General features: G+C 43.1%; 1 protein-coding gene across 1 annotated transcript; it reads right to left on the reverse strand.

Annotated features, from left to right (window-relative positions):
* Positions 1-27,094, reverse strand: Psmb1 (proteasome 20S subunit beta 1). Its single transcript, XM_075951692.1, has 6 exons — positions 26,912-27,094; positions 23,381-23,488; positions 22,447-22,528; positions 19,031-19,160; positions 4,348-4,454; positions 1-2,942 (listed from the first exon to the last, which is right to left on the reverse strand). Exons 1-6 carry the CDS (start codon positions 27,019-27,021, stop codon positions 2,757-2,759), a joined length of 723 nt encoding a protein of 240 aa, XP_075807807.1. The 5' UTR covers positions 27,022-27,094; the 3' UTR covers positions 1-2,756.
* Positions 27,095-27,817: the final 723 nt, after the last annotated feature.

The following is a 27,817-nucleotide window of genomic DNA, read 5'->3' on the forward strand; positions in this document are numbered from 1 at the left end:
TTCAAGCCAAGAAAGTCTTTATTAGCCAGCAAGTGACTACAATGCATGCATTGGGATGTCCGGGACCTAAGCCCTTCTCAGGATGAGCTTACTTAAAAGCACATACACACATGCACACACAAAATAGCCTAGATTGACATATCTCCGTTACCAAGAACAGTTAGTCAAAAATTCTTCCCCAAATGCCTCACTTCCAATCCCTGACTATCCAGCCAAACCACGTTTCAGCCCAGGAATACAACTACACAACTGACCATTTCTCAATCCAAGCAAAATGTACGACCATGTGCTTTGGCTGAGGTTCTACTCATTGCTAAGATTTCCCTTCACCAGTATCTGTCATGATTGTAATGACGCAGCTGCCCACTTCTAGGTGGTGCCTGCCCAGCATGCCAAATAACCAGAAAATCAGGCCCCAGTTACCTTTTCTTCAGCCAATCATAAAGCACACTCCATGAAGCCGTAAGAACATGCTTGAGAAGAGAAGACAATGTAACAGGAATAGAAGAAAAAGTAGTTGGGCAACTTCATGTAACTTGCTTGTTTTCCATCTATTTGGACCTGATCAGATACAAACCACTTCCATTTGATAAGATTGCTGCTTTGCACGTCCAACTTTGCAGCTTGGTGGGTCACCTAGTACCCAGCAACCTGGGTTTTTAGTTTATCCCAAATGCACTCAACTTGACAACGGAGATTAGTCATTACACTCAGGAGGCACAAAACCTTGGGTATAGTCATAGCATAAACAGTGTGGTGGTGAACACTTTTAATTCCAGCAGTTAAAGGTAGAAGTAGGAACAGAGGTCCTCAACTACATAGCAAGGCTGATGCCAATATGGTATACATGAGATCTTGCCTCAAAATAAATAGGTAGACAGAAAGACAGAATAAAAAGAAGCAAGAATAGGGGCAATTTGTCATCTCTCCAGAGGCAGAACAGATTCTCCTCCTCCCCTGGCCATCAGAACACAGGGTCTCAGCCAGGCATCTTGGCTCACACTTATAATTACAGCACTTTGGGAGGCAAAGGCAAAGATGACTGTTTAACGTTAGCCTGGGTTACAGTATAAAGCTGTCTGAGAAGACCAGTACTCTGGAAGTCCTATTCAGCTGAGCTTCAACTAGCTATGCTTACACTCTAACTCTGGAGAATGTTATTGTGGCCTTGACAGTTCTGTATCAACTCCCCTAATAAATCCCTTTTTGTTTGGTCCATTTAAGAGCCTAACACACATAAACACCAACATCTGTTGTGTTCTGAAGCCTAGAAGACACAGGATAAATAAATGTATTTATAGATTCTTGACATGTTTACCAGTTGGGGTAAATTTTTTTTTTTTGGAAAAGATAAATGTAAGGAAATTTGTCTGGCTTTTTATCATTCTTAAAACACCTGCATATACAACATTTAACTGTCAAAAACACTCCATACGTTCTCCCCTTTTTTAAGCAACTGAACTCTTTAAACATTACCAATTAACAGTAAATGCTACCACACTTGAGGTAGTTCTGTAGTTGGGTGAGTCCTAACATTTACAATTCAGCTTATTCAAGTGTTATTAACAGTTAAAATGCAGTTTTGCTTAACAGGTGCTTACTGCCAAGCCTGGTAACCCACATATGACCCTCAGTGATGTGGGACTTCCCTCTGTATGCTATGATTATGTTCGATTGCAATTGGTTAATAAAGCTGCTTTCGGCCAATAGCTTAACAGAATATAGCTAGGCTAGAAAAGATACCTGCAGCAGGAGACAGACTCCGGAAGGAACTTTACCAGTAAGTAGGCTATAACCACGAGGAGATACAGATTAGTAGAAATGGGTTTATTTAAGAGCTAGCTAGAAATACGCTTAAGTTTTTGGTCAAACAATCTTGCAATTAATATAGTTTCTGTGCTATTATTTTTGGGCTGAGAAATGAATGAGCAGTCTCTGGCAATAACCCAGGACCCGCCGGGTGGAAGGAGAGTTGACATCTTCATGATGTCTTCTGTCCTCCACACGTATGCCAACACACACAGATGCAAACAATTTTAGTCAACAAGAAAAGTCTTTAGCCAGGTGGTGGCACACACCTTTAATCCCAACCTTTGGGAGGCAGAGTTTGAGGCCAGCCCGGTCTACAGAGTGAGTTCCAGGACAGTCAAGGATAGAAGGCTACAGAGAGAGACTGTCTTGAAAAACCAAAAAACTAAGCCAAACCAAACCACCATCTTCCTAGTCCTATTTTTGACATTCTTCAGAGCTGAAGAGATGAGCGTATGGCTCTTCCAGATGATCCAAGTCAGATGGCACCATCTGACAGCTCCTGACCACCTGAAACCCAGCTCCAGCAGAACTGACACCCACTTCTGGCTTCCACAGGTATCTGCACACATGTAGCATATATTCACATAAGCACATACAAAATGTAAAGTAATCTTAAAATAAGTAAGCAAACCCAAATAAAGAAAAATTCTTTTACTAAAGATTTTATTTTTCATTATATATAATTATGTGTATGTGCCTACTGAGGAGAGAGGAGGGCATCATATCCCTTGGAACTGGAGTTACAGGTGGGTGCTGGGGATCAAACTTAGGTCTTCTGCAAGAGCCACACTTTCTGAACTGATGAGTCATCACTTCAACCACAAAGAAAGAAATTCTTCCCAATTTGTCACACCTAGAGAAGACACTGTAAGAAAATGAGTACTTTTCATGCTTCTTTTTAATAATGACAAGCTTGTGCCACAGCTCCAATACACGGCTCACAATCAGTCTTTCCGCAGGGGAACAGTCTCCTCCCTGATGCCCTCCTTGGTCACAATGCAGATCCTGAGGGCATCGCCAGTGTACACGTCCCTCTCAGCTGCAGAAATAAAGACATCCTTCACCAGCCGCATAGCTTTGTCCAGAGACAGGGGCACGTGGTCCACATTCTGCATATTTTTGAAACCAACCTGGAAAGACAGAAACTCGTATGAAGCATCCCAACATCCACAGCACACTCCCTGTGTCCCAGGATTTGTACTGGATGTAACAGGTTTTAATTATTTATTTTATTGGAGTTTTAGCCTATATGTATAAATGTGTGAGGGTGCTGGATCCTGGAGTTATAGACAGTTGTGAGCTGCCATATGGGAGCTGGGAATCGAACCTGGGTCCTCTAGAAGAGCAGTCAGTGCTCTTAACCGCTGAGTCATCTCTCCAGTCTTTCAAACTAAGAATATTCTAGTCCCAGCTTAAACAGACAGAAAACTGGCAAGCTCCCAACTTCTCAAGAGCACAAACACTGAGACACAGACACTGTGAAAAAAAAAAAAATCATAGTAAGTAGGGAGGGGGAGCCAAGACCGCCCAGAATGGCCATTAAGTAAGTCTGATAAAGGGCAGCTTCATTAGAAAGACTTGTGCAGGTTACTTGGGAAGGTGTGTGTGTGTGGGAGGGGGGGTTAGCTAAGAAAACACTTTCATCACACTGGCCTATATAGATGAGTCTGGTGGGACATTTTCTAGATAGCGATTGATGTGGGAGGATCCAGCCCACCGCGGGCAGGTGGTCCTAGGCTGCATAAGGAAGCAGGTTGAGCAAATCATGGGGAACAAGCCAGTAAGCAACATTCCTCCATGGCCTCTGCTTCAGTTCCTGCCTCTAGGTTCCTGTCCCAACTTCCCTCCAAAGAGTACAAGTCGCTAAGCTGAAATAAACCCTTTCCTCACCAAGTTGCTTTTGGTCGTGGTACTTTTTTTTTTTTTTTTTGATTTTCGAGACAGGGTTTCTCTGTAGCTTTTTTGGTTCCTGTCCTGGAACTAGGTCTATAGACCAGGCTGGCATCAAACTCCCAGAGATCCGCCTGCCTCTGCCTCCCGAGTGCTGGGATTAAAGGCGTGCGCCACCACTGCCCAGCTCGTGGTACTTTTTTAATGGCACAGAAAACAAACTAGGAGAAGACATTGAAATTAAAGAGCATGAGCTATTCCTGACCAAAGTGTGGGTCAGGAAGAAGACATCTCAGGCGAAAACCAAGGCTGGGTGTGGTCAAGGAGACATGATATGGGCAAACAGCAGAGGGCAGGGGACAGGGATCATGAGCAGCACGAATTAGAAATCAGCTCGGAGGATGAAAGAATTACTAGAAAACCCGACAAATGCAGGTCTGAATTGAGGTGGAATATAAAATAGGGATAAACTGAAACAGTAAGGGTAATGAGGGAGGCATTTGTGTGATTTCAGGTAAAGACAGCATGGACAAGACCGGAGCCGTGACCCACAACTGCAGAGAAAGTCTGGGAAGCCACAGGGCAGATAAAAGGGCACCCCAGCTGCGTTAGCTGCCACAGGCAGAGGCCCACACATGACATTACCTGGTTGTCAAGCAGAGGCTGCAGCATGGCACTTGCTGAGCCCCCAGCCTTGAAGGAGTCTCTCTGGTAGGAGCCCACTGGGTCAAAGCTATACACAGCTCCCTTTCCTTAAAGAATAAAAAGTAAACATTACACCATGAGAAATAGTCAGAACATGATACAGAGTGTTACCAATTTGGCCAAACTTTTGGCAAAGGTCAGAATACATTTACTGTTGTGCAGTGGACCCCAGCAGACTATTTATAAAGTGGGGTCAGAGATAAGAGGTTCACATCTTGATGCCCCAACACTGTGGCCAACTTGCCTAGAACTAATGTCACTGACAACCATCTCATGACCCAGAGCAAGCAGGCCATTCAGACACATTAGGTGATGATCACAGGCCTTTATTTGAAGTTCTAATCAAAATCTGCATTCTATTACTAACAAATAAGCTTGTGTAGTTTCAGCACAGACCCGATAGTTAAAAATTTTCTTAGAGCTGAATGTAAATAAAAATACCAAAAACTTACTGTGTTTATCTTTTTACTATTAAGTAAACATACTCTTTACCAATATATTGTACAATTCATGTGTACCAGCTCGTTTTATGTCATCAAAGAGGAGAAAACCTCAACTGAGGAAATGTCTCATAAGATTGGGCTATAGGCAATCCTGTAGGGCATTTTCTTAATTGATTGACACAGGAGAACCCAGTCCACTGTGGGCGGAGTCATCCTAGTCTGGCGGTCCTGAGTTCTCTAAGAAAACAGGCTAAGTAAATTATAAACAAGTCAGTGAGCAGCAACTCCTCACGGCCCCTAGGTCAGCTCCTGCCTCCAGATTCCTGCCCCTGCTGAGTTCTGTCCTGACTTCCGGCAATGATGGAAGTGTAGGCCAAATAAGCCCTTTCTTACCCAACTTGCTTTTTGGTCATGGTGATTCACTTCAGCAACAGAAACCCTAAGACACCACATTTTAGGCTGAAGCAGGAGGACAGTGAATTCATGACCAGACTCTGGTACAGGTGAGAACCACCCGCTGCCAAACATCAGCAAACCCAACTTAATGGTAACATTTAATCATTTACTTAATATTCAATAAAAGAAGGGTTTTGGCAAAACACAAATGTTATCAGTAAGAGTTTTATTTTTCCCAAAATGTTACAGCTTGTTTTGAACTACTAGAACGAGTAACTTAAAAATATATTATTTTAATACATTATATATATTTAATATATTCACACGTGAATGTTCACATAATATGTATAAATGTTTATGGAGGCCAAGAGATTCCTTGGGGCTGGAGTCATAGGCAACTGTACAAAACAGGCCAATGTATGTGATGAGCTCCAAACTCAGGTCCTCTGGAAGGACAGCAAGTATTCTAGATGCTAAACCATCTCTCCAGCCCAAGTAACTTTTTAAAAAGAAAAAGAGACAGAAACATAAGAAACCTTACAGATTCCACTGAAATCAAATTATGTCTTTTGAAAAAGCAATTTGACATCACTATCTGTCCAATGTAAAAAAGCCCATACCCCTGACACACAAAAAAACTTCATTTGCAGAACAGGACTTACCTAAAAAACTGTAAATACAAATTTTTTTTACAAGTGTATAAGAAAAAAATCAAATTACAGGTAGCTGATAAGGATTCATTTTTTCTGACTCTCACATGCACTATCCAACTATGTCAGATAGTGAGGCTGAGCTCCCACCAAGGAGATGAGGTGCAGTCACAGGGATAAAATGGGCCCAGCTGGCCCTGCTGTGCTGCTAGGCTCATTTGGGTTCCAGTGCATCTTTTGCAAGCAGAATTGCCTTGCCAAGATACTCTGACTTTGTGTGTTTCTTTGTGAAACACTGAATGAAATTATTCATTGTTTGTTTCTAATATAAGTCAGGCAGATATTTTTGCAATGTTCAAAATGGCAAAAAAATTACAGAAATCTTAAGTTATCAGAAAAGTGGCATTCACTCACAATAGAAGCACAACATTGTTTAAAAATGAGATGAAAGAAGGAAGGGGGAAGGGAGGGAGAAAAAAAGTTAAACATGGAGGCAGAGGCAGATGGATCTCTGTGAGTTCAAGGCCAGCCTTGTCTACAGAGGGAGTTCCAGGACAGCCAGAACTGTTACACAGGGAAATCCTGTCCCAAAAACCTAATAACAACAACCCCCCCCCCCCCAAAAAAAAACCACTAAAGAAAGCACCTAACTCTTGGCAACAGACTGTTTCCACCTGTTGTAACTGTCTGGTCAGAGTGCTCAGAGTGAGCTAACATTGCTAAGACTGGGGTCGGATCAGAGGGTAATGGCACTTGCTGCAAAGTTGGTTGACTTGAACTTGATCTCCAGAACCCACTTGGTGGTAGGCAAGAACCAACTCTGGAAAACTGTCCTCTGACTTTCCATGTGCACCGTGGCCAATGCTCCCTGCTCAAACAAGTAATTTTAAAACAAAGGGGTCATTCTTAGTAAATGCATGTGTTCCTTGCATGTTCAATGTGTATAACATTACTTGTAGCCAGCTACCTTTGAGGAAAACTGGAAGGTACCATATGCTTATGTATCACTTGAGTTTTATGAAAGAAAACATCACAATTTTAGAAAAGATCTTAAAAAAATGTGTGCATGTACAAGTGTCTGTCTGCACCCCTGGAAGTTCACGACATGTGTGCATGTACAAGTGTCTGTCTGCACCCCTGGAAGTACACGACATGTGTGCATGTACAAGTGTCTGTCTGCACCCCTGGAAGTACACGACATGTGTGCATGTACAAGTGTCTGTCTGCACCCCTGGAAGTACACGACATGTGTGCATGTACAAGTGTCTGTCTGCACCCCTGGAAGTTCACGACATGTGTACATGTACAACTGTCTGTCTGTACGCCTGGAAGTACACGACATGTGTGCATGTACAAGTGTCTGTCTGCACCCCTGGAAGTTCACGACATGTGTGCATGTACAAGTGTCTGTCTGCACCCCTGGAAGTACACGACATGTGTACATGTACAAGTGTCTGTCTGCACCCCTGGAAGTACACGACATGTGTGCATGTACAAGTGTCTGTCTGCACCCCTGGAAGTTCACGACATGTGTGCATGTACAAGTGTCTGTCTGCACCCCTGGAAGTTCACGACATGTGTGCATGTACAAGTGTCTGTCTGCACCCCTGGAAGTTCACGACATGTGTGCATGTACAAGTGTCTGTCTGCACCCCTGGAAGTACACGACATGTGTGCATGTACAAGTGTCTGTCTGCACCCCTGGAAGTTCACGACATGTGTACATGTACAACTGTCTGTCTGTACGCCTGGAAGTACACGACATGTGTGCATGTACAAGTGTCTGTCTGCACCCCTGGAAGTTCACGACATGTGTGCATGTACAAGTGTCTGTCTGCACCCCTGGAAGTACACGACATGTGTACATGTACAAGTGTCTGTCTGTACGCCTGGAAGTACACGACATGTGTGCATGTACAAGTGTCTGTCTGCACCCCTGGAAGTACACGACATGTGTGCATGTACAAGTGTCTGTCTGCACCCCTGGAAGTGCACGACATGTGTGCATGTACAAGTGTCTGTCTGCACCCCTGGAAGTTCACGACATGTGTGCATGTACAAGTGTCTGTCTGCACCCCTGGAAGTTCACGACATGTGTGCATGTACAAGTGTCTGTCTGCACCCCTGGAAGTTCACGACATGTGTGCATGTACAAGTGTCTGTCTGCACCCCTGGAAGTACACGACATGTGTACATGTACAAGTGTCTGTCTGTACGTCTGGAAGTACACGACATGTGTGCATGTACAAGTGTCTGTCTGTACTCCTGGAAGTACACGACATGTGTGCATGTACAAGTGTCTGTCTGCACCCCTGGAAGTTCACGACATGTGTGCATGTACAAGTGTCTGTCTGCACCCCTGGAAGTACACGACATGTGTGCATGTACAAGTGTCTGTCTGCACCCCTGGAAGTTCACGACATGTGTGCATGTACAAGTGTCTGTCTGCACCCCTGGAAGTTCACGACATGTGTGCATGTACAAGTGTCTGTCTGCACCCCTGGAAGTACACGACATGTGTGCATGTACAAGTGTCTGTCTGTCTGCACCCCTGGAAGTACACGACATGTGTGCATGTACAAGTGTCTGTCTGCACCCCTGGAAGTACACGACATGTGTGCATGTACAAGTGTCTGTCTGCACCCCTGGAAGTACACGACATGTGTACATGTACAAGTGTCTGTCTGCACCCCTGGAAGTACACGACATGTGTGCATGTACAAGTGTCTGTCTGCACCCCTGGAAGTACACGACATGTGTGCATGTACAAGTGTCTGTCTGCACCCCTGGAAGTACACGACATGTGTGCATGTACAAGTGTCTGTACGCCTGGAAGTACACGACATGTGTGCATGTACAAGTGTCTGTCTGTATGCCTGGAAGTACACGACATGTGTGCATGTACAAGTGTCTGTCTGTACGCCTGGAAGTGCACGACATGTGTGCATGTACAAGTGTCTGTCTGCACCCCTGGAAGTTCACGACATGTGTGCATGTACAAGTGTCTGTCTGCACCCCTGGAAGTTCACGACATGTGTGCATGTACAAGTGTCTGTCTGCACCCCTGGAAGTTCACGACATGTGTGCATGTACAAGTGTCTGTCTGCACCCCTGGAAGTACACGACATGTGTGCATGTACAAGTGTCTGTCTGTACGCCTGGAAGTACACGACATGTGTGCATGTACAAGCGTCTGTCTGTACGCCTGGAAGTACACAACATGTGTGCATGCCCGAACAGGCCACAAGAGGGCATGGAATCCCTTGGAACTGACATTACAGACCTTTGTGAGCTGTCATATGGGTTAGAAACTGAAGCTGGGTCCTCGGAAAGAGTAGCCAAGTGCTCTTACCTGCTAAGCCATCTCTCAAGCCCCTAGAAGAGGTCTTTTTAAAACTAACTGTAGAGCCAAGTGTGGTGACTCCTGACTGTAACCCCATCAGCTGAGAAGTTGAGATAGGAGGAGCAAAACAAACTTTGTCAACCTGAGCTACAGACTGAGAGGAACCATCTTAAAAAACAAACAAAACCCCCAAACTCTAACAAATCATGGACCATTCACAGGGTCTGACTTCACATGGTAATACTGGGGACCAGATCCCTGGTAAAACAGAAGCAGGCCTCCAGCCTCAACAGCCCCAGGTCCCCAAGAACCCCAGGCTGTGGGAATAACTCCCATTCTCCCTCACACCACACAGCACCACAGCAAGGAACCTATTGTAGCCAGGGGGATTTAAGAATCTCATCTTTCAACTCAGAATATGTGCCAGCAATTCATTTTACAAGTATAATTTTATCTTTTTAGTTAAACTCTACTCTAGCGTATGTTTCATAGTGGTTTTGCTTTTGTTCGTACATAAATTAGGCTCCCTCCTCCCCACGCTGCCCCTTCGGTATTTAGAGATAGGGTTTCTCCATGTAGCCCTGGCTGTCTTGGAACTCCCTTAGTAGACCAGGCTGGCCTCGAACTCAGAGATTCTGCCTCCCCAAGATCTGGGATTAAGGGCATGTGCCACCACTGCCTGGGTGTAAATTAGCTCATAAGACTTAGTTTTGGTAACCCAGTTTACAAAGGCAATTTTTTACTCTTCAGCTACCTCTCATATCCCCTCCTCTTATTCCTACATCTTCTCATCCTTGATCTTTTCTCTTATCACTTAATCCTAAAATTCCTTAACTTAGACAATCTCTAAAATCTGCAGATTTAACAGTATTATGCTTTCCCTTTCTAGCTGCTTCACCCACCTTGAATTATATGTCTTTCCAAAGCTGACCTAATACTTAATCCTTATTCTTACCTACCCTACTTCCCTCCCACTCCTAATCTTATTAACTAATATCCAAAAAGTATACTGTATACTACCTTGGTGATTTATCTCCAACAGTTATTGAAGTCTAAAAGGACACCATTATTAAGTGGCTAATAGAACTGCATAGTAATAATACAGTATCCCACTCAGGAAACTGCATAGTAATACAGTATCCACTCAGGACATGAGATGGAGCTTAAATGAAGAACCCAGAGCTCCTGAAGGAACTATTTCTAAATTATAAACTACCAAACCCAAGTATCACCGGAACACTGCAATTATTCCAAATGAAAGAATATAGCTAATAAACAAAAATCACCAAAACATACAGTCATGCAATTCACAATGCAGTAAGCAGAAACTAGAAAATCAACACAACTTCAAAAAAAAATTAACCCAATAGCATTTACATCTAATCACAGTGAGTTAAATGCAATCCCAAAGAGAAAATTCAAAATAATAAGCATGTTCAAAGGAACAAAGAGTTGGATGAAATAAGGAAGGGTTCTGGCCGGAGACAGCATTTCACTTGCTGCCCTAAGTTTGGTTTCCAGAACTCACATGGTGGCTCACACTCTGTAATTAGTTTCAGGGGATTTCATGGTCTCTTCTGGCCTCTGCAGGCTCCAGACATACATGTGGTACATATAAATATATGCAGATAACCACACATATAAAATAAATCTTAACAAAGAACTCAAGCAGGCAGTGGTGCCTATATGAAAGAGGAATTACAAATGGAAAGAAACACTGAAGAAAAAGCAATGTGGAATGCCAGAAATAAAACACAGACGTTAATAATAAAACTGCAACGTCTCAGCAACAGAATGGACCATGGAGATCATAGATCACCTGAGCTGAAGACAAGATGGGAAAACTGCGACAATCCCCCACGAACAGAGATAAGATATTAAGAAGGTACCAGGGGGATTCCCAGGATATCTGAAGACACTGGCTAGAGACACAGAAGAACTTGTTTTAGTAGCAAAAAAAAACATTTTTAAAAGAATCCAGGGAGGGGGAGGAAAAAGGGAGGCGGGGAGGAGGCAGAAATTTTTAATTAAAAAAAAAATTTTAATAAAAAAAAAAAAGAATCCAAACAGAAAAATTCCCAGAATTAAGAAGAGACATCAAGGCTGGGCGGTGGTGGCACACACAAAACCCCAGCACTCAGGAGGCAGAGGCAGGAGGATCTCTAAGTTCGTGGCCAGTCTGGTCTACAGAGTGAGGTCTAGGGAAATCCAAGGCTACACAAAGAAACCCTGTTGCAAAAAACAAACTAACAAAACACAAAACAAACAAAAACCCACTATACAGAACAAAGTGAGCACACTGACTGATGGAGGAAGGTCATTGGTTAAAAAAAAATAAAGAAACTGCTTGGCTGGCCCTCATAGGTTGAAACATAGGTAGGCGGAGTAAACAGAACAGAATGCTGGGAGAAAGAAGCTAAGTCAAGGAGTCGCCATGATTCTCCCACTCTAGGCAGACGCAGGTTAAGATCATTCCTGGTAAGCCAGCTCGTGGGCTACAGCAGATTATTAGAAATGGGCTAGTCCAGGTGCAAGAGCTAGCCTAGAAGAGGCTAGATAGAAATGGGCCAAGCAGTGTTTAAAAGAATACAGTGTCCGTGTAATTATTTCGGGGCATAAGCTAGCCAAGCGGCTGGGGTGCTGGGGACGCAGCCCCACCACTCGTATTACTACAAATGGCGCCCAGACGTGTGGGCAACTGAATCCACAGAAAGCCTGAAAAAGCTTGGGAAAGAGTAAAGCATGTTTTCTTGATAGCAACAATTTCTCGGGTCTACTCCAAGCAAGTGCTCTCATCTAAGAGAGGCTTCCTGACTCAGCTTTAGCTGCAAATCCCTGCAGCTCATTAAGAGGTCCTGCCACGAAACACTTAAACGGTGTTGACGAAAAGCTGAACGCACGCTTTTCGGTTTTCAGCCGTAGCAGGAAAAAAGCTGCGCCGTTAAAAAATGCCGGCTTTCTGGGCTGTCCTGCCAGGGCAAACTCTGACTCTTTTACACAGGCGGTTCGTGCGGTTTGCAAGCACAGGCTGCTGAAGCTCGCTTGCTGGCAGGGACCTTGAAACACTGTAGACTTGTGGTGCTGAATGCGGCTCTGGCCGGTACCTCAGCCACAAGGTTGGAATGGCAGAAAGCTAAGGAATGGGATACATCTAGCCGGCAAAGCCACGGCTTTAGTCCTACTGATATTACTTGGTACATTAAAGACTCATGTGGTCAGAAAAAGAGAGATACAGTAAAGAGAGTGTCAAAGACAAAGAAAAATTTTAAATGATTTACAGTGTTAAAATATATGCAGACTAAAAGTTAAAATTCTTAAAGTAAAAAACAAAAATAAGGAAGAAAGAGAGTAGTTGGGTGTGGTAGTATACACCTTTAATCCCAACACTTGGGAGGCAGAGGGAGATTGACCTCTGTGACTTCAAGGTGTGGTAGCACACGCCTTTAATCCCAATGCCTGTGAGGCAGAGACAGGTGGATCTCTGAGAGTTCAAGGACAGCCTGGTCTACAGAGTTATTCCAGGTCAAAGATACAGAGAACCTGTCTCAAAAAGCAAAAAATAAAAGTAAAAATAAACAAAATAGAGGTTAAAATAAAGCGCACAAAGATGGAAAATATACAGAGAATTTTGATACTGTATGCTATTATGCTCTCTTTGAATTGTTTGAATGCTGAGGAAGGAGCAACAGCTGCTAAAAGATATTTGTTTATAAATGCTGTTGAACTAATCCAAAATAGATAATTTGAAAATGCCTTGACTTTGAAATTTGGATCTAAGGACATGATGCTTTGGAAAGGAGTTTCTTATTTTGTTTTCACAGAGGATGAGACCCTGTTCATTTCTTCTATTCCGATTTGGTATGATGGACCACGCCCTCCTGAAGGGTTGGTGTGAACACCTTCAGAAAATTGCTTCGATCAACTGCCAACTGAGATGAAACTAGCAAACAGGTTATACCATGAAAGACCTAATTAACGACGCCCCCATTCAGCAGGAAGCAGTTTGGAGAGAAAAAACTGCGCCCATGTTCCCAAATATGGTTTATAAACGTTCTTTAACATTTAAAGGGGGATATGATATAGATATGAATAATTTGTATTAGTATAGATTTTCCTTTATTGATAGAGATTTAAGGTCAATTTTGTTATATGTATATGCATATTTCTGCTATTAAGATATTGTGATTGTGTAGTTTATTAAAAAATGTAATGTATAATTAAGAAATAGGTTAATGGATAATCATCAGTAATGGTCAAGCTTGTAGTCATGTTAGTTAGATTTTCTAGATATATAGAGATACATTTCAGTTAGATAGACATTCTTCATATCTTTCAAAGACTGCAGAATATGGCATTTAATGTTTTAACAACTTAGGACTTTTCATGACAATGAGACACTCTGCTCCTGGCAGCACCAATCTACTTCAAGAGGAAGATGGGCATCGAAGAGGCTCCTTATGGAGTTTGATAGCCATTTGGGCAAGAAACTGTTCTTGCCTGGACTATTGCATAAACTGGACACAGAGAACCCGCAGAGAGAGGACTACTGAACTTGCCTAAAGGTGAGATGATCTTTCGGGGTTCCTGATTCATGAAAGAGTCTGCGAGACATTCTGCAGGACACAACAGATAGTGACTGAACTGACTTTGAAATGTTCTGCTTCATGGAAATGTCTCTGGTACCATGGGCCTGTAGGCCGAAGATGGATACCCCAACGGTACAGAGAAACTTTGGATGACTGTCCAGGCAGCGAGATGTCTCTGTCATTTCTAGAGTTTGAAAGTTGCTTTTTTCTTGTTTGCTTAGGTAATATTGTATCTTTCTGGAGTCTTTGATGGAGTTAAGAATAGTTATAGTTATAGTTTTCCTTAGTTATGATAAAGATTATTGTAATTTTTACTTGATAACTGTTTTGTTATATGTAATTATGCTATGTTAAAGTTAAAGCCTTCCTTTGTTTTTGTTTAAACAGAAAAAGGGGAAATGATGGAGGAAGGTCATTGGTTAAAAAAAAATAAAGAAACTGCTTGGCTGGCCCTCATAGGTTAGAACACAGGTGGGTCGAGAAAACAGAACAGAATGCTGGGAGGAAGAGGAAGTGAGCTCAGACTCGACAGCTCTCCGCTTGGGAGCAGACGCCTCAGAAGAGACGCCATGCCCCGCTCCCGGGCAGACACACGCGATTCAGCTCCGACCCAGGATGGACGTAGGCTAGAATCTTCCCGGTAAGCGCACCTTGGGGTGCAACACAGATGATTAGAAATGGGCTAAATTAATATGTGAGAGTTAGCCGAGAAGAGGCTAGATAGAAATGGGCCAAGCAGTGTTTAAAAGAATACAGTGTCCGTGTAATTATTTCAGGGCATAAGCTAGCCAAGCGGCTGGGGTGCTGGGGACACAGCCCCACCGCTCCTATTACTACAACTGACAGAATAGAGAAAGAAACATAAAGTCACAGACAAAGGCGGACCCATCAGGGAAACATCATCTAGACCCTGGAGTTCCTGACACTGGGCTCCAAGCTCCCATCCTAGCGCACAAGACAGCACAGCAAGTCTTCGGAGACTTCAGCGGACTTGGGGTTTTAGGCTGAGTGGGCAGGAAAGAACAGAAAACTGACCCTCAACAAAAGGCTCCAGCTGTAAGCTGAGAAGGTACATGGAACCTGTAACGTATTATATGCATGTATGAAATTATCAAAGAACTAAATTTTAAAAATTATAGTAGTAATAATATGATAGTTTAACTACAGTGGTATGGCAGTATACTAGGATACTGCTAAGGACTGCTAATTAGAGACAGTACATCACTCTTCGTGATGAAGAAACAGTCCTGAATTAACAAGCCATTATAATTACGGGCTCCATTATGAAATACAGGGGAAAAAAACATGAAGATAAAACAAAACTTCTAATAAAGTACAAAAAGTAACAAAACTAGTATAATAATAAAAAAACCCTTAGTCCTTAAAAATTAAAAGACACCAGAAATAAAAGCAATAACAGAATTAAAAAAACAAAAAATAAAACAAAACAAAAAAATCCTTGAGGGAATTTCCAAAAAGCAGGGCAAGAAAAGATATGAACTATTCACAAGGCAAAAAAATAAGGACGGGCAATAACTAAGCTGCAGTTATGGAAAGAATAGGGAGTGAAAGATGAGGAGAATGAGGAAGAGGAGAAAGAAGAAATCGAAGTCAGAGAGGCACTGTAAAATATCAACACGAGCCGAGGAAAAGCAGGCATGAAAAACAGACAAGCAAGGGGCAAGGCACAGGGCTCCTCTCCGTGGTGGGGGAGTGGGTCCCCCTGGGGAGAGGAGAAGGCCAGGGGTGAAATGCAGTGACCCTGAGGTAAACGTCTCACCTACATTCCACCTCCAGAGCCCCTTTGCCAGGATCCGGCTGAGGGACACATCAGTCACAGAGACTTACTTCTTTTTAAAGTTGCTACTTTTTGAAAATTATTGTAGTTTATTAGTCATATAATTTTTTAAAATTAAGTTTGTTTTTTGACAATTTTATACATACATATATGTATACACTTTTACACACATACATACACAGACTGATTTTTCCTTTCTTTCCTTTTAATGATTTATTTATTATGTATATAGTGTTCTGCCTGCATGTACACCTGCAGGCTAAGCCAAAAGGGGGCATCAGGTCTCATTACAGAGGGTTGTAAGCCAACATGTGGTTGCTGGGAACTGAACTCGGGTGTTCTAGAAGAGCAGTCAGTGCTCTTAACTGCTGACCCGTCTCTCCAGCCCCCACAGACTGATTTTTCTTAAGACATCATTATCTTAAAACAACAAAAGTCTGGGCTGGAAAAATGGCTCAGTGGTTAAGACTACACTTACTGCTCTTGCAAAGGACCCAAGTTTAAGATCCTTTAGCACCTGTGGGGAGCTCCCAACATCTCTGAAGGCATCTGCACAAACATGCCTATTACACCCCACACACAATCAAAGAATAAGAGTTTCCATTATGTGCACCTGTGTGGGTGAAAAGATGGTGTGCCGACTACAGTGACCCTTTTCTGGACACTGAAGGACAGACACCTGGGCATCAGCACTCACAGCAGTGTGATTCATCAAAGCAACACAGAGAAGGGAGGGGGACATTAGCTCCACCTCTAGCAAAGGAGTTTTTGTCAACTGACAGTTGTTTATAGAGGGAGAGCTGGTTTTAAGGGTATGTCCCCTGTTTATAGAGGGAGAGCTGGTTTTAAGGGTATGTCCCCTGTTTATAGAGGGAGAGCTGGTTTTAAGGGTATGTCCCCTGTTTATAGAGGGAGAGCTGGTTTTAAGGGTATGTCCCCTGTTTATAGAGGGAGAGCTGGTTTTAAGGGTATGTCCCCTGGCAGGCTGACCACACCCTAGTGGAAGCCACACATCAAGAGTATGAGTAACAAAAACTGCACTTGTTGACGCTTAAAAAAAAAGGAAAGAAAGGAAGGAAGGAAGGAAGGAAGGAAGGAAGGAAGGAAGGAAGGAAGGAAGGAAGGAAGGAAAACAAAGAGGCCCCAAAGTTGGGTGGGCAGAAGATTAGGGAATGGTATACCGGGGAGGAACCGGGGAGATGGGTGACTATGATCAAAATATACTATACAAAGTTCTCCAAGAACTAACGACAGTGAGGAGGAAGAATAAATGCACACACACACGCACACATCTTTTTATGTTGTTTTGTTTTTTGAGACAGGATCTCTATGAAGTCCTAGCTGTCCTGGTACCTGCTATGTAGACAGGACTAGCCACAAATTCAGAGACCCTTACTGTGGAATAATCCTCTCATGCAGTGTAAAGACTTGTCACTTGAACTGGTCTAATAAAACGCTGATTGGAGCTACGCAGAAAGTATAGGCGGGGCAACCAAACTAAGAATTCTGGGAAGAAGAAGAGCAGAGTCAGGAGTTACCAGCAGACACAGAGAGAACAAGATGAGAATACCAAGCCACATGGCTTAGCACAGAAAAGAATCAGGGTTAATTTAAGTTTAACAAGCCTGAGTTATCAGCTGAGCATTTATAAATAAGCAGCTGCCAGGAAGGGGACCAGGCAATTGGGACAAAAATCTCTGGGACTGGGGCTGGAGAGATGGCTCAGCGGTTAAGAGCATTTCCTGCTCTTCCAGAGGTCCTGAGTTCAAATCCCAGCAACCACATGGTGGCTCACAACCATCTGTAATGAGGTCTGGTGCCCTCTTCTGGCCTGCAGTTCATACATGAACACAGAATATTGCATATAAAATAAATAAATAAATATTAAAAAAAATCTCTGGGACTCCATCTACAGATCCTTCTGCCAGAGTGCTGGCATTGCATGTGCTACCATATCCCGCCTAAGAAAAGTCTTAAAAAATATATCCTATCTTACTCTGACAGAAAAATCTAAAGATGCCTATTCTGAGAACATTGTGACAAGTACAGGTATTAATTAACCCAAATCACCCTTGCTTTTGGAGACAAGGTCTTGAACATGAAGGATACAATTCTTCTGCTTCAGCTGCAAAGTGCTGGGGTTATGGGCATGTATTACCATGCCCAGCTCCAAAATTACTTAAAAAAAAATAAGATTTATTTTTATTTTATGTGTCTAAGTCTTTTGCCTGCATGTATGACTATATTGTATAGCAGTTTCCTCCCTGATTAAAACATTCCATCCTATAAGAAAGCTAAGACAAAAAAATAAAAAATAAAAAAAATAAAAAAAGAAAGCTAAGACAGAAGATAAACAACTCAAAATGGCTTCAGGGAGGAGCTGGAACTAATCAGATTTACAAGACCTCTCTCTCTCCCAAGAGAAAATAATAAATAATGCTGAGAAGTCACTTCCAGACAAGCCAAGCTGAAAAAAAAAGCAGATTGGCTGAGCTGCCTGATAACGTATTGTTCAACTACCTAGAAGTGACCCTCTCCAACCTATCAAACAACCTGCAGGCTGTACAGTGTGCTCCAGCTTTCCTTGAGTCACGTCTGCTGCAGTAAGGAACCCCAGCAAAACTCAGTAGTTCACCACTCTGGACTATGATGGTATTCACACTGGCCTGCTGTTGGTTACATATCTAGGTGAGCAGTGTGTATGTATTACGTCTCCCCAGGATAAGCCTGCTACACAACAGGATGAGGTGCCTGAGACCCTCAGAGCTCAGAAGATGGCACCAGGTTCCCTGAACTGGAGTTACAAATGGTTACAGCTGTGAGCCACCATGTCAGGGCTGGGAACCAAAGTCAGGTCTTGTGCAGAAGCAGTAACTGCGCTTAACCACAAGTTCTTCCAGTTCCAGAAATTCCTTATCAAAAACTGTTTGAACTAAACATGTCTGTAGTCAAATCATGTAGGTCAAATCTGTAAGATAAAAGCTAATAACTGGGGCTGGAGAGATGGCTCAGCGGTTGAGAGCCTTGCCTGCTCTTCCAAAGGTCCTGAGTTCAGTTCCCAGCAACCACATGGTGGCTCACAACCATCTGTAATGAGGTCTGGTGCTTTCCTCTGGCCTTCAGGCATACACACAGAATATCGTATGTATAGTAAATAAATAAATATTTAAAAAAAAAGCTAATAACTACCAACACATTCCAGATCCTGAGAAAATGTAACTGGTGCCTTCACCAGGTACCTTCTAGTACTTGTATGCCTCTGGATGTAATTTATCCCTTTCAGCTTTAGTTTCTTATACTTTCACGATCAGAGTACACAGCTGCTGCGCTAGATGGCTCAACTCTAGGCAGAAGCATACACATTTATGAAACAACACTTCTGCATTTGCCAGAAAGCAAGATGCTACCTTCTTCATCGAGTCCACCGATGATGTTGTAGACATAGTACGGGAAGAAGCGCCGTGAGTAGAGGATGGTAGAAAGCATTGCAGCAATTGCCCCGGTGGTCATGGCCTTGTTATTGGAGTGCTTGTACATCTTCATGGTTTGGAAAACAAACAAAAAAAAACAGGAGAGCAGAGTCAGAATCTGTCAAACTTCAATGACAACCAGTGCATACTACAGGTGTTCCTTAGTGCAATACAAAAGCTCTTTCGTTCATTCATTCCCTTATTACTCATTTGCTTACTTGTTTGTTGGTCGGTTTTGGTTTTTTTTTTTTTTTGGAGACAGGGTTAATCTGTGAAACAGTCCTGGCTATCCTAGAACTCACTCTGTAGACCAGGTTGGCCTCAAACTCACAGAGATCCACCTGCCTCTGCCTTCCAAGTACTGGGATTAAAAATGTGCACCCCCACTGTCTGGCAAAAGTTTACTTCTTTCATGACCAAATAACATAGTATTACTAACATAAAATGATAGTTTAATTACATATATTTGAGGTGGTTATCATGTAACGAGTCTTTCAGAACAGAAACATTCCCTGGAAAAAAAGACTCAGAAAATGAATAAACCTGACAAATTCCAGGACAGCTGAAATCACGATTCAAGAGGGCCGTTCTCCAGCTTACACGGACAGGAAACAACTGCTGAGAGGACAGCTCTGCAGCACTCAGCTGCCTGTGGCGATGGGAGAGTTAAGCAGCCTTCTGAGCTGCTACCCAAGCTTCGGTGGGCTTGTTGGTGATTCAGCTGCCTTTCAGTTGCCCGTGTTCCTCTAAGTAACCCCTCATCCGTAGTCATCTAAAGAACCCCAATAAACTCACTGGTCTATATGGTAAGACTCTGGTAGAACTGTTATTCTGGTATGTACTTGGTTCCCTAAACTAAGTGAATAAATGGTTGTCCCAGCACTCATGGAGACCTCCGTGAGTTTGAGGCCAGCCTGTTCTACTACACATCAAGCTCCAGGACAGCCAGGACTACACAGAGACCCTGTCTCAAAACAAACAAAAAAATCAATAATAATAAAAAAATTTATTTATTATGTATACAGTGTTCTGATGGCAAGTATGCCTTCAGGCCAGAAGAGGACATCAGATCTCATTACAGATGGCTGTGAGCCACCATGTGGGTGCTGGGAATTCAACTCAGGACCTCAGGAAGAGCAGCCAGTGCTCTTAACTTCTGAGCCATCTCTCCAGCCCCAAACAAAAAGATTTTTAAGGGGAAGGATGTGAAGAATACTAATTTAAAGAGTCTACTCACCCTGCCCTCTTCATTTCCGACACTACTAATTCGACAACATTGTAATAAGCAGAGCATGGAAGGTGAGCCTGAGGAAGATGTTCCAAATGCATCTCATCCCTGCACTGTGCACCCCAAATGGTATCAGCACGAGGAGTCACACCTGACCCACTACCTGATTCTTTTAAGTAAAAATTTCCTGGAACACAGCCGTGCTGCTTCTGCTGCCTTCTCCATCCAACAGCAACACAGGGTAGCTGGGACAGAAATGCAACGGCCCCTGAGACTTAAAATATTTATCAACAGGTCTCTTACAAAAAACAAACAGAATCACTGGACTGTATTATTTGGGGTCCCACTCTTTGTAAACTGCTAGACAAACACATCATTGAAGGGCAATAGTCTTGCTTCTCAAGTCTACCAAGGAAAACAGTATCAAAACATGATCATAGACTGGAAAGATAGCTCAACAGAGTTACAAGCACTTGTTGTTCCTGCGAAGACCTGGGTTTGGGTCCCAACACCTACACTGTAGCTTACAACTACTGACAGATATTTTCAAGGACTCAGGCACCATTTTGACCTCCTTGAGTACCAGACATGCCCATAGTCAACATACATATGTGTAGACCAAACACCCATACACATAAAATAAATAAATGAAATTAAATAATCAGGTTAAAAAAGATCTTAGGGAGCAGGGTGGTGGTGGCGCACGCCTTTAACCCCAGCACTCGGGAGGCAGAGGCAGGCGGATCTCTGGGAGTTTGAGGCCAGCCTGGTCTACAAGAGCTAGTTCCGGGACCGGCACCAAAACTACAGAGAAACCCTGTCTCGAAAAACCAACCACCCCCCCCCCAAAAAAAACCAAAAACAAAAAAAACTTAGGATGCCAATACAGGAACCTCGTAATCCTGATATACTATATTCCTAAAAACTTTAAATTATCCACAAAAATTATAAACATGAAATAGGTTTAAGTTCACCATTTTTGTTGTTTTTCACATGGCTTCTCTATGTAACAGCTTTGGCTGTCCTGGAACTCACTTTGTAGACCAGGCTGGCCTCAAAAGAGACCCACCTGCCTCTGTCTTCAGAGTGCTGGGATTAAAGGCCTGTGCTACCATGCCTGGCTGGGTTTACCATTTTTTGTTAGTCACACAGCAAGCATTTCTTTTTTTTTTTTTTATTTTTCTTTTTCTTTCTTTTTTTTGGGGGGGGGGATTTTCGAGACAGGGTTTCTCTGTGGTTTTGGAGCCTGTCCTGGAACTAGCTCTGTAGACCAGGCTGGTCTCAAACTCACAGAGATCCGCTTGCCTCTGCCTCCCGGGTACTGGGATTAAAGGCGTGTGCCACCACCGCCTGGCTCACAGCAAGCATTTCTAAAGCTAAGCCTAAGTGCTATAAATCAAGGTCAAAACCCTGAACAATCACAGGTAAGCTGTATAACAAATACAGACGAATTTTTAAGATAAGTTATAGTATAGGATGGAATAGAAGGCATGGTGTGTCTGCTAATAAATGTAAATTCTGAAGCTTTCAATACTAGATGTTCTAAAATACACAATGGAATATTTCTACACAGCCACACACAGCAAATGTGAGTTAAGTAACTTGTCTCATGACTATGTGAGGGATCTCCTTAAGTGACCCAAGCAGGCACAGAGAATGTGGTCACCCCTGCTAACGTGTTCCTATTACATCATGCCTTGGTGATTTCTATTGAAGCTGCCTCCCTTCATCAATGCTCCAGAGACTATTTCTTCTTTTTTTGTGTGCTGTCTACCAGTGTGTGAAGGTGTGAGGAAGGAAAGGTCGGTAGACACTTCTACATTATGCTCTGGTCTATGGCTGCCTAGGCTATTCTCTGCCAGAGCAGACTTGATATTTCAGAAGGAGAAGCCTCGGAAGAGTCCTCGGGCTACCTCCAGAAAACAGACAACACGACAAAGCACAGGGTGTAAACAGACATGTGCTGCGGCCCCTTGTTATCTGTGTGATCGCAACCGCCAGTGGTGGTACTGCTTTATTTCTAGGATACGCTGGCTCCGCCTGCTAACTTGCTCTCTCTCCAATGCAGCAGTTATATCGAGGCTCAAAAGAATCTTATGAATTGTTTCGACAGGGTAGCACCTACCTTTAATCTTGCTTCAATAATCTTCGTCAGAGTAAGACAATCTCCATGAAAACCACTGCAGCCAATGACTGTTTTGTCTGTTCTGTAAAAAGCCAATTTCAGGAAAATTATTTGACTATAAACAAAACAAAACAAAACAAAAAAAACAAGGCGCACAAACCAACAGCTAGTCAGTCCTTTTGCAGCATGGGAGTCTACATACCATTTGGTCTTACACCAAATGAATTTTCGGTAAGTCAAAGATAAACCATTAACAGGCTAAAGAAAATAAGGATGACTACTACTTTACAATCTAGGGCTGGGAAATGAGAAGCATGATGTAGCCCATGGGCCATACAGAAGTTTCATAAATCTGACTACTTCTACAGAAAAAAAGAAGTTAAAAATATATGAACATAAGACTAAAGTCTAATTCTAATCTCCTTATGGAAAAACAGCCAATGAGATAGAAAAATTGGGTAGCTGGGAACTGGAAAGGTAAGACAAACTTCACTGCTTCTTATGGTAAGATGTGAGCCATGCCTAGGACTGAAATATGCCAATGCTGCTTTCTTTATTTTCTACTCCACGTTATCTTAAACTGCTGTACAAAGAATCTAAGCCTTGTTGGGTCCATTTCTATTGCAAGTTTAACTGAGTTTTCTAATTAGCCATGCACCTTTCCAACTGCCACCACAAAGGCAAGTGAAGTGTCTTTAGAAATATTTACTTATGGGCTAGAGAAGGCTCAGTGGATGGCTAAGAGCACTGGCTGTTCTTCCACAGAACCTGGGCAGGCTTAATTCACGGCAGCTAACAACCAACTACAACTCCAGTTCCAGGGAATCCGATGCCCTCTTCTGGCCTCTGTTGACACTGCACATACATGAAGCACAGACATATATACAGACAAAACATACAAATAAAATAAATCTAGAAAGGCTGATTTACTTACAGTTTATAACATTTGGGGCTATCTCGGGTATGAATTGAAAACCCTTCACTCAACCGAGTGTCTGAAGCAACAATGGAAAAATCTTCTCCAGCAATTGCCAATACAGTACTGATTAAAAAAAAAATAGAAAAAAAAATTAATTCTTCAGCATGGCAACTCTCTCTCTTCAAGTAGGAGTGTGTTCCACAGGACCTATCTAGGTAAATCTACTAGATAAAAGAATAGAATTCAAATGAAAGACTGGAGGAAAGGATCCCTGGTTCCATGTCATCTTGGAAAATTCCTAACCTAGATTCTAATGGTGCCCTCCCCATTCAGCAGTTATAAGTCCGAGGGCAACTTAACTACTGAAGGCCTCAATTTTCTCAAAATATACAACACAGAATACAAAATAGAACTGTTCTAGTATCTCCTTGGGAAGTGGTAACAGGGAAAACACTAAATCAACCTTCATCACTAAAGATCAAAAATATTCATATATAAAAAGCACTGGTATTACACAGCAACACGTTTGTCTCTTGGAGACCAGGTCTGGATAGACAGTAATCCTATAAGCAAGCTGAATTCAGGACCACATCTATTTCTTTGTAGGAGAGCTGTTAGGCAATGTCTATTCCTCTGCATGGAAACATCCTTTATGGTGTGGTGGTGGGGGGGGCTATTGAGAGTCATAAGGAGAATATCTGAGGCAAACAAAGTTACATCCCGTGAAAACCTGAGAATTCTTGGACCTTCCTCATCCCTGATTTGTGCACCTTGAATTCCAGCATCTGAGAGGGTGCGGCAGGCTCTGTGAGTTCCAGGCCAGTTAGGGCTACATGTGAGACCCTGTCTTAACTGTTGTGGGATGAGGCTCTGACCAGCCAAGCTGTAAGAGATTTTCTGCCTTGTGAGCTACCTACAAATCGTACAGAGACCTAAAATTACAGCTTTTCTAAGCCATCGACTGTGTTGGGGTTGACTTTTCTAAGATACAGTTGATTCTAGATCATCCTTGCTTTTTGAAGTACCTCCTAGCCCATACTCCTGTTATAGTAACCCCAATAAAAGTATATTGATTCTCCAAGCTAAACTTCAGTCAGTCATGGAGCAGGTGTGTGTGTGTGTGTGTGTGTGTGACGTCTTCCCAGAAACAGTACGCACACCACATTCAAAGAGCAAGGTGATTATCTTTTTTCCTGCTGTATAGTTTCACTTACTGAAGAATCCCAGAGAAAAACCATAAAAGTAGAATCTAGATCCTAATGGTGTTTTCCCAAGCAAGTTACCGAACTTCTTTAAAATTAATAATTAAATAACAGTAACCATCTCACATTAGCATGCTGTAAGGATTCAATAGTTGGTGTCCTAGGGAGTGAACGACGTCACTGTGCTATGCAGTAGGACAGCAGCAAGTGATGACTAAGCACCCGGGCACTGCAATTACTTGAGGGAGAGGCCCACTCATGCCACTTATTATTTGTGTGACTTTGGATAAATTTTTAATGTTCAAACTGATGGTAACAACAGTACCTGATGTGTTACAGAGTGTAAGAACTAGCCAACGTAATTCACATAAAGCACCTATCATAGGTCCTTCTAGGAAATAAACCCAGAAAACATTACCTAGTATTTTTACCAAAACAAGTTCTGCACTAAAACCCCAAAGCAGAGAGGCATGGCATTTCACAAATCATGAATAGAAACAGAAAGAAAAAAATATCACAGCAGTCCGCTCAAGCAACTTAAGGCGGTCGGTCCTTTTTGTGTACCTAGGGACAGACACACTGCTATGAACTGTTGCAGATCCCAAGCTAGATTTTCAATCTCAGCAAGGTGTCCTGACGGTTAGACAAACGAGAATGAGAAAAGCTCCACTTGCAAAGCGAGGTTGTAAGACAATTATGGCAACAATACAGTGTGTGAAATGGGAATATAAATCCTGTTCCAATAAGAGATGTAACAGCAAGGAAGTAGGATGAAGGGGACAAAAAGGACAATCCATCACCACTGTATGCAACCAAGTTTTCATGACTTCCTAAGCGTGTTTAGTGGGAAAAATAACTACAGCATCCCCGACTTTATACTGACATAACCAGAGTATTCTGAAGGAATCATCACCCCGCTTGTTTTGCTTACTAACATGAGTTATGGTGAAAAACAAGAGTGCACTTAGAAACCTTTTCCCAAAGACGCCAGAATTGAGGGGACTTTGGAGAAATAAAGTTAACAGAAATAGACTTGGGAATTATATTCCCAGGGATAAGGAATATAAAAGTCTTAAGTAACAAAATCTGGAAGCCACAAAGAAACTAGTATCATTTTGCAGAACCAGAGGCTACTTGGCAGGCCAGTTGCAACCAATGCAATAAATGCTAATAGGAAACAAACAAAAAAAAAAGTGAGTTACTAGAGAGCTGTAAGTAACTATGAAGAGAGCAATGGATTAAGAGGAACTGCAAGCGGTTAAAAAGTTAATTATGAGTCCTGCATTCAGAATACCTTTAAGTTAACACATCTCACAACCCAAGTACTTAGCATTAGCCCACAGAATGAAGCAGCACACTGGAAAACGAAAGCTATGAATTTAAAACCAGTTCTAATTCTCACCAGTTCTTGGAAAGGGCTGTTTAAATGTGCCAAGGACGAAGATTATGAAGCAGTCACTTAACTGCTCGCAGCTTACAAAAATGTCACCATTCAAGAAACCGAAAGGAGCCGCAGAGCACACTTCCACATTTATTCTTCAGAGGGCACAGCCAAGGCTACAGTCAATATTTCACTCCCTACACAGTGAACGTTCAACATTCACAAAGACAGCTCATGTTTTTTCTTTTTTGAGACAAGGTTTCTCCTTGTAGCCCTGGCTGTCCTGAAACTCGCTGCACTGGCCTTTGCCTCCCGAGTGCTGGGATTAAAGGTGTGCGCCACCACCTCCGGGCTGTCTCGCTTTTCTTAACACGTCACTTAAAAAAAAAATGGTTGTTTCAATGAACAGACTTTGATGAAATATATCCCTGTATTGCCAAGGGTCCTAAATTCGAAGGAAAAACATTCCTTCGAATACAGCGAATATTTTACAATGCACAGCAATCTGAGAGTAAGAATACACACACACACACGGGGAAGGCCGGGGACATAGCTCAGTAGAACCTGCCCAGCAGGCCACGTCTCACAGTATAACAGAAACCTCTATATTTCACCCTTGAACTTAAGCCAAACAAGCATTAAAAGAAAAAAATCAGTGGCCCACAAATTAAGTCTAATTAACCAATGACATTTTCTATTTGAAATAATAGCGGATCCGACGGCTCAGCAACGGAACCGCCGACGCCGTCTATTAACCAGGACGAACCAATGCTAACAGGAACATCGCCCCTTGCCCGCCGGCCCCACGACACAGCCGCCCACGGAGCAGAGGGTTAAAGCAGGCTGCACCGAGGGCGTCGTGCACCGTCCGGGTCCGGGCTGCAGGCTGCATCCCCGCCACCCCACACCCGCTCGCCGCGACCCCGGCTCGACCAAGGTGAGCGCAGCAGACCGAGCTTTTACCCTCCATTGAAGGCGTAAGGCGAGAACCGCAGGTACGCAGGGCCGCCGGAGCCCTGAGCCTTCATTGCCTGCTCTCGGTCGATGCCCCGGTAAGCAGCCATGGTGAGCATCGTTCCGACTTCTGCTGTCTCACGGCAAGATGGCCGCCGGCGCAGGTCCACTTCCGGCTACGTCAGGCCCCGCCCACCGGGCTCCTCTAGCCCGCGCTCGTCGTTGCTCTTGGAGGTCTCGCCTGCGTCCCACGGCGCAACCTGGGTCCACCGACTCCAGGGGACCTGTTGTCCAACCCCGAGAAAACATTTGGGTTCACTCGTGGGGAATCCAAAATTAAAAGTATGGCCACACCAAAAAATTAACCCAATTACAGAGCAACGGTAACTCGAACGGTCACATTGGTGTTTGAGAATTAGCAGCTCCTGCTGGGTTGAAGGCTGTGTGCTATACGCAGCCTGCGACCCAGGTGTCAAGACTTAAGTTTCCCTAGCCAGAATCTAATGGTTAATATTGTTAACTTGACGGAATCCAGAATCACCTGGTAAAAACCCATGGGCATGTTTATGCAGGTTATTTCAGGATGGTTGAGCTGAGGAGAGAAGACCCAACCTAAATATAGGTGGCACCATCTCATGGCCTAGCTTTCTGGACTAAAAAAAAAAAAAAAAAAAAAAAGCAAACTAACATTCACCTCTCTAAGCTTCCAGTCTGTGGACGCAACATGACTGGGATTTCGGTCTGCAGAAGCAATGTGGCTTCCCCTTCTCCAGGCGTCATGCTTCTGTGTGATGGACTGTGTCCCCTTAAGCTGTAAGTCAAAATGAACCCTCCTTCCCTTAAGTTGCCTCCTGTCAGGCCATTGTTAAGTTTTCTTAATTTTCTAAGTCTTACGGGGTTCCCTGTCCCTCCAGG

Source organism: Microtus pennsylvanicus, chromosome 1 (assembly GCF_037038515.1).
Source record: "Microtus pennsylvanicus isolate mMicPen1 chromosome 1, mMicPen1.hap1, whole genome shotgun sequence".
In the NCBI taxonomy this organism is placed as follows: domain Eukaryota; kingdom Metazoa; phylum Chordata; class Mammalia; order Rodentia; family Cricetidae; genus Microtus; species Microtus pennsylvanicus.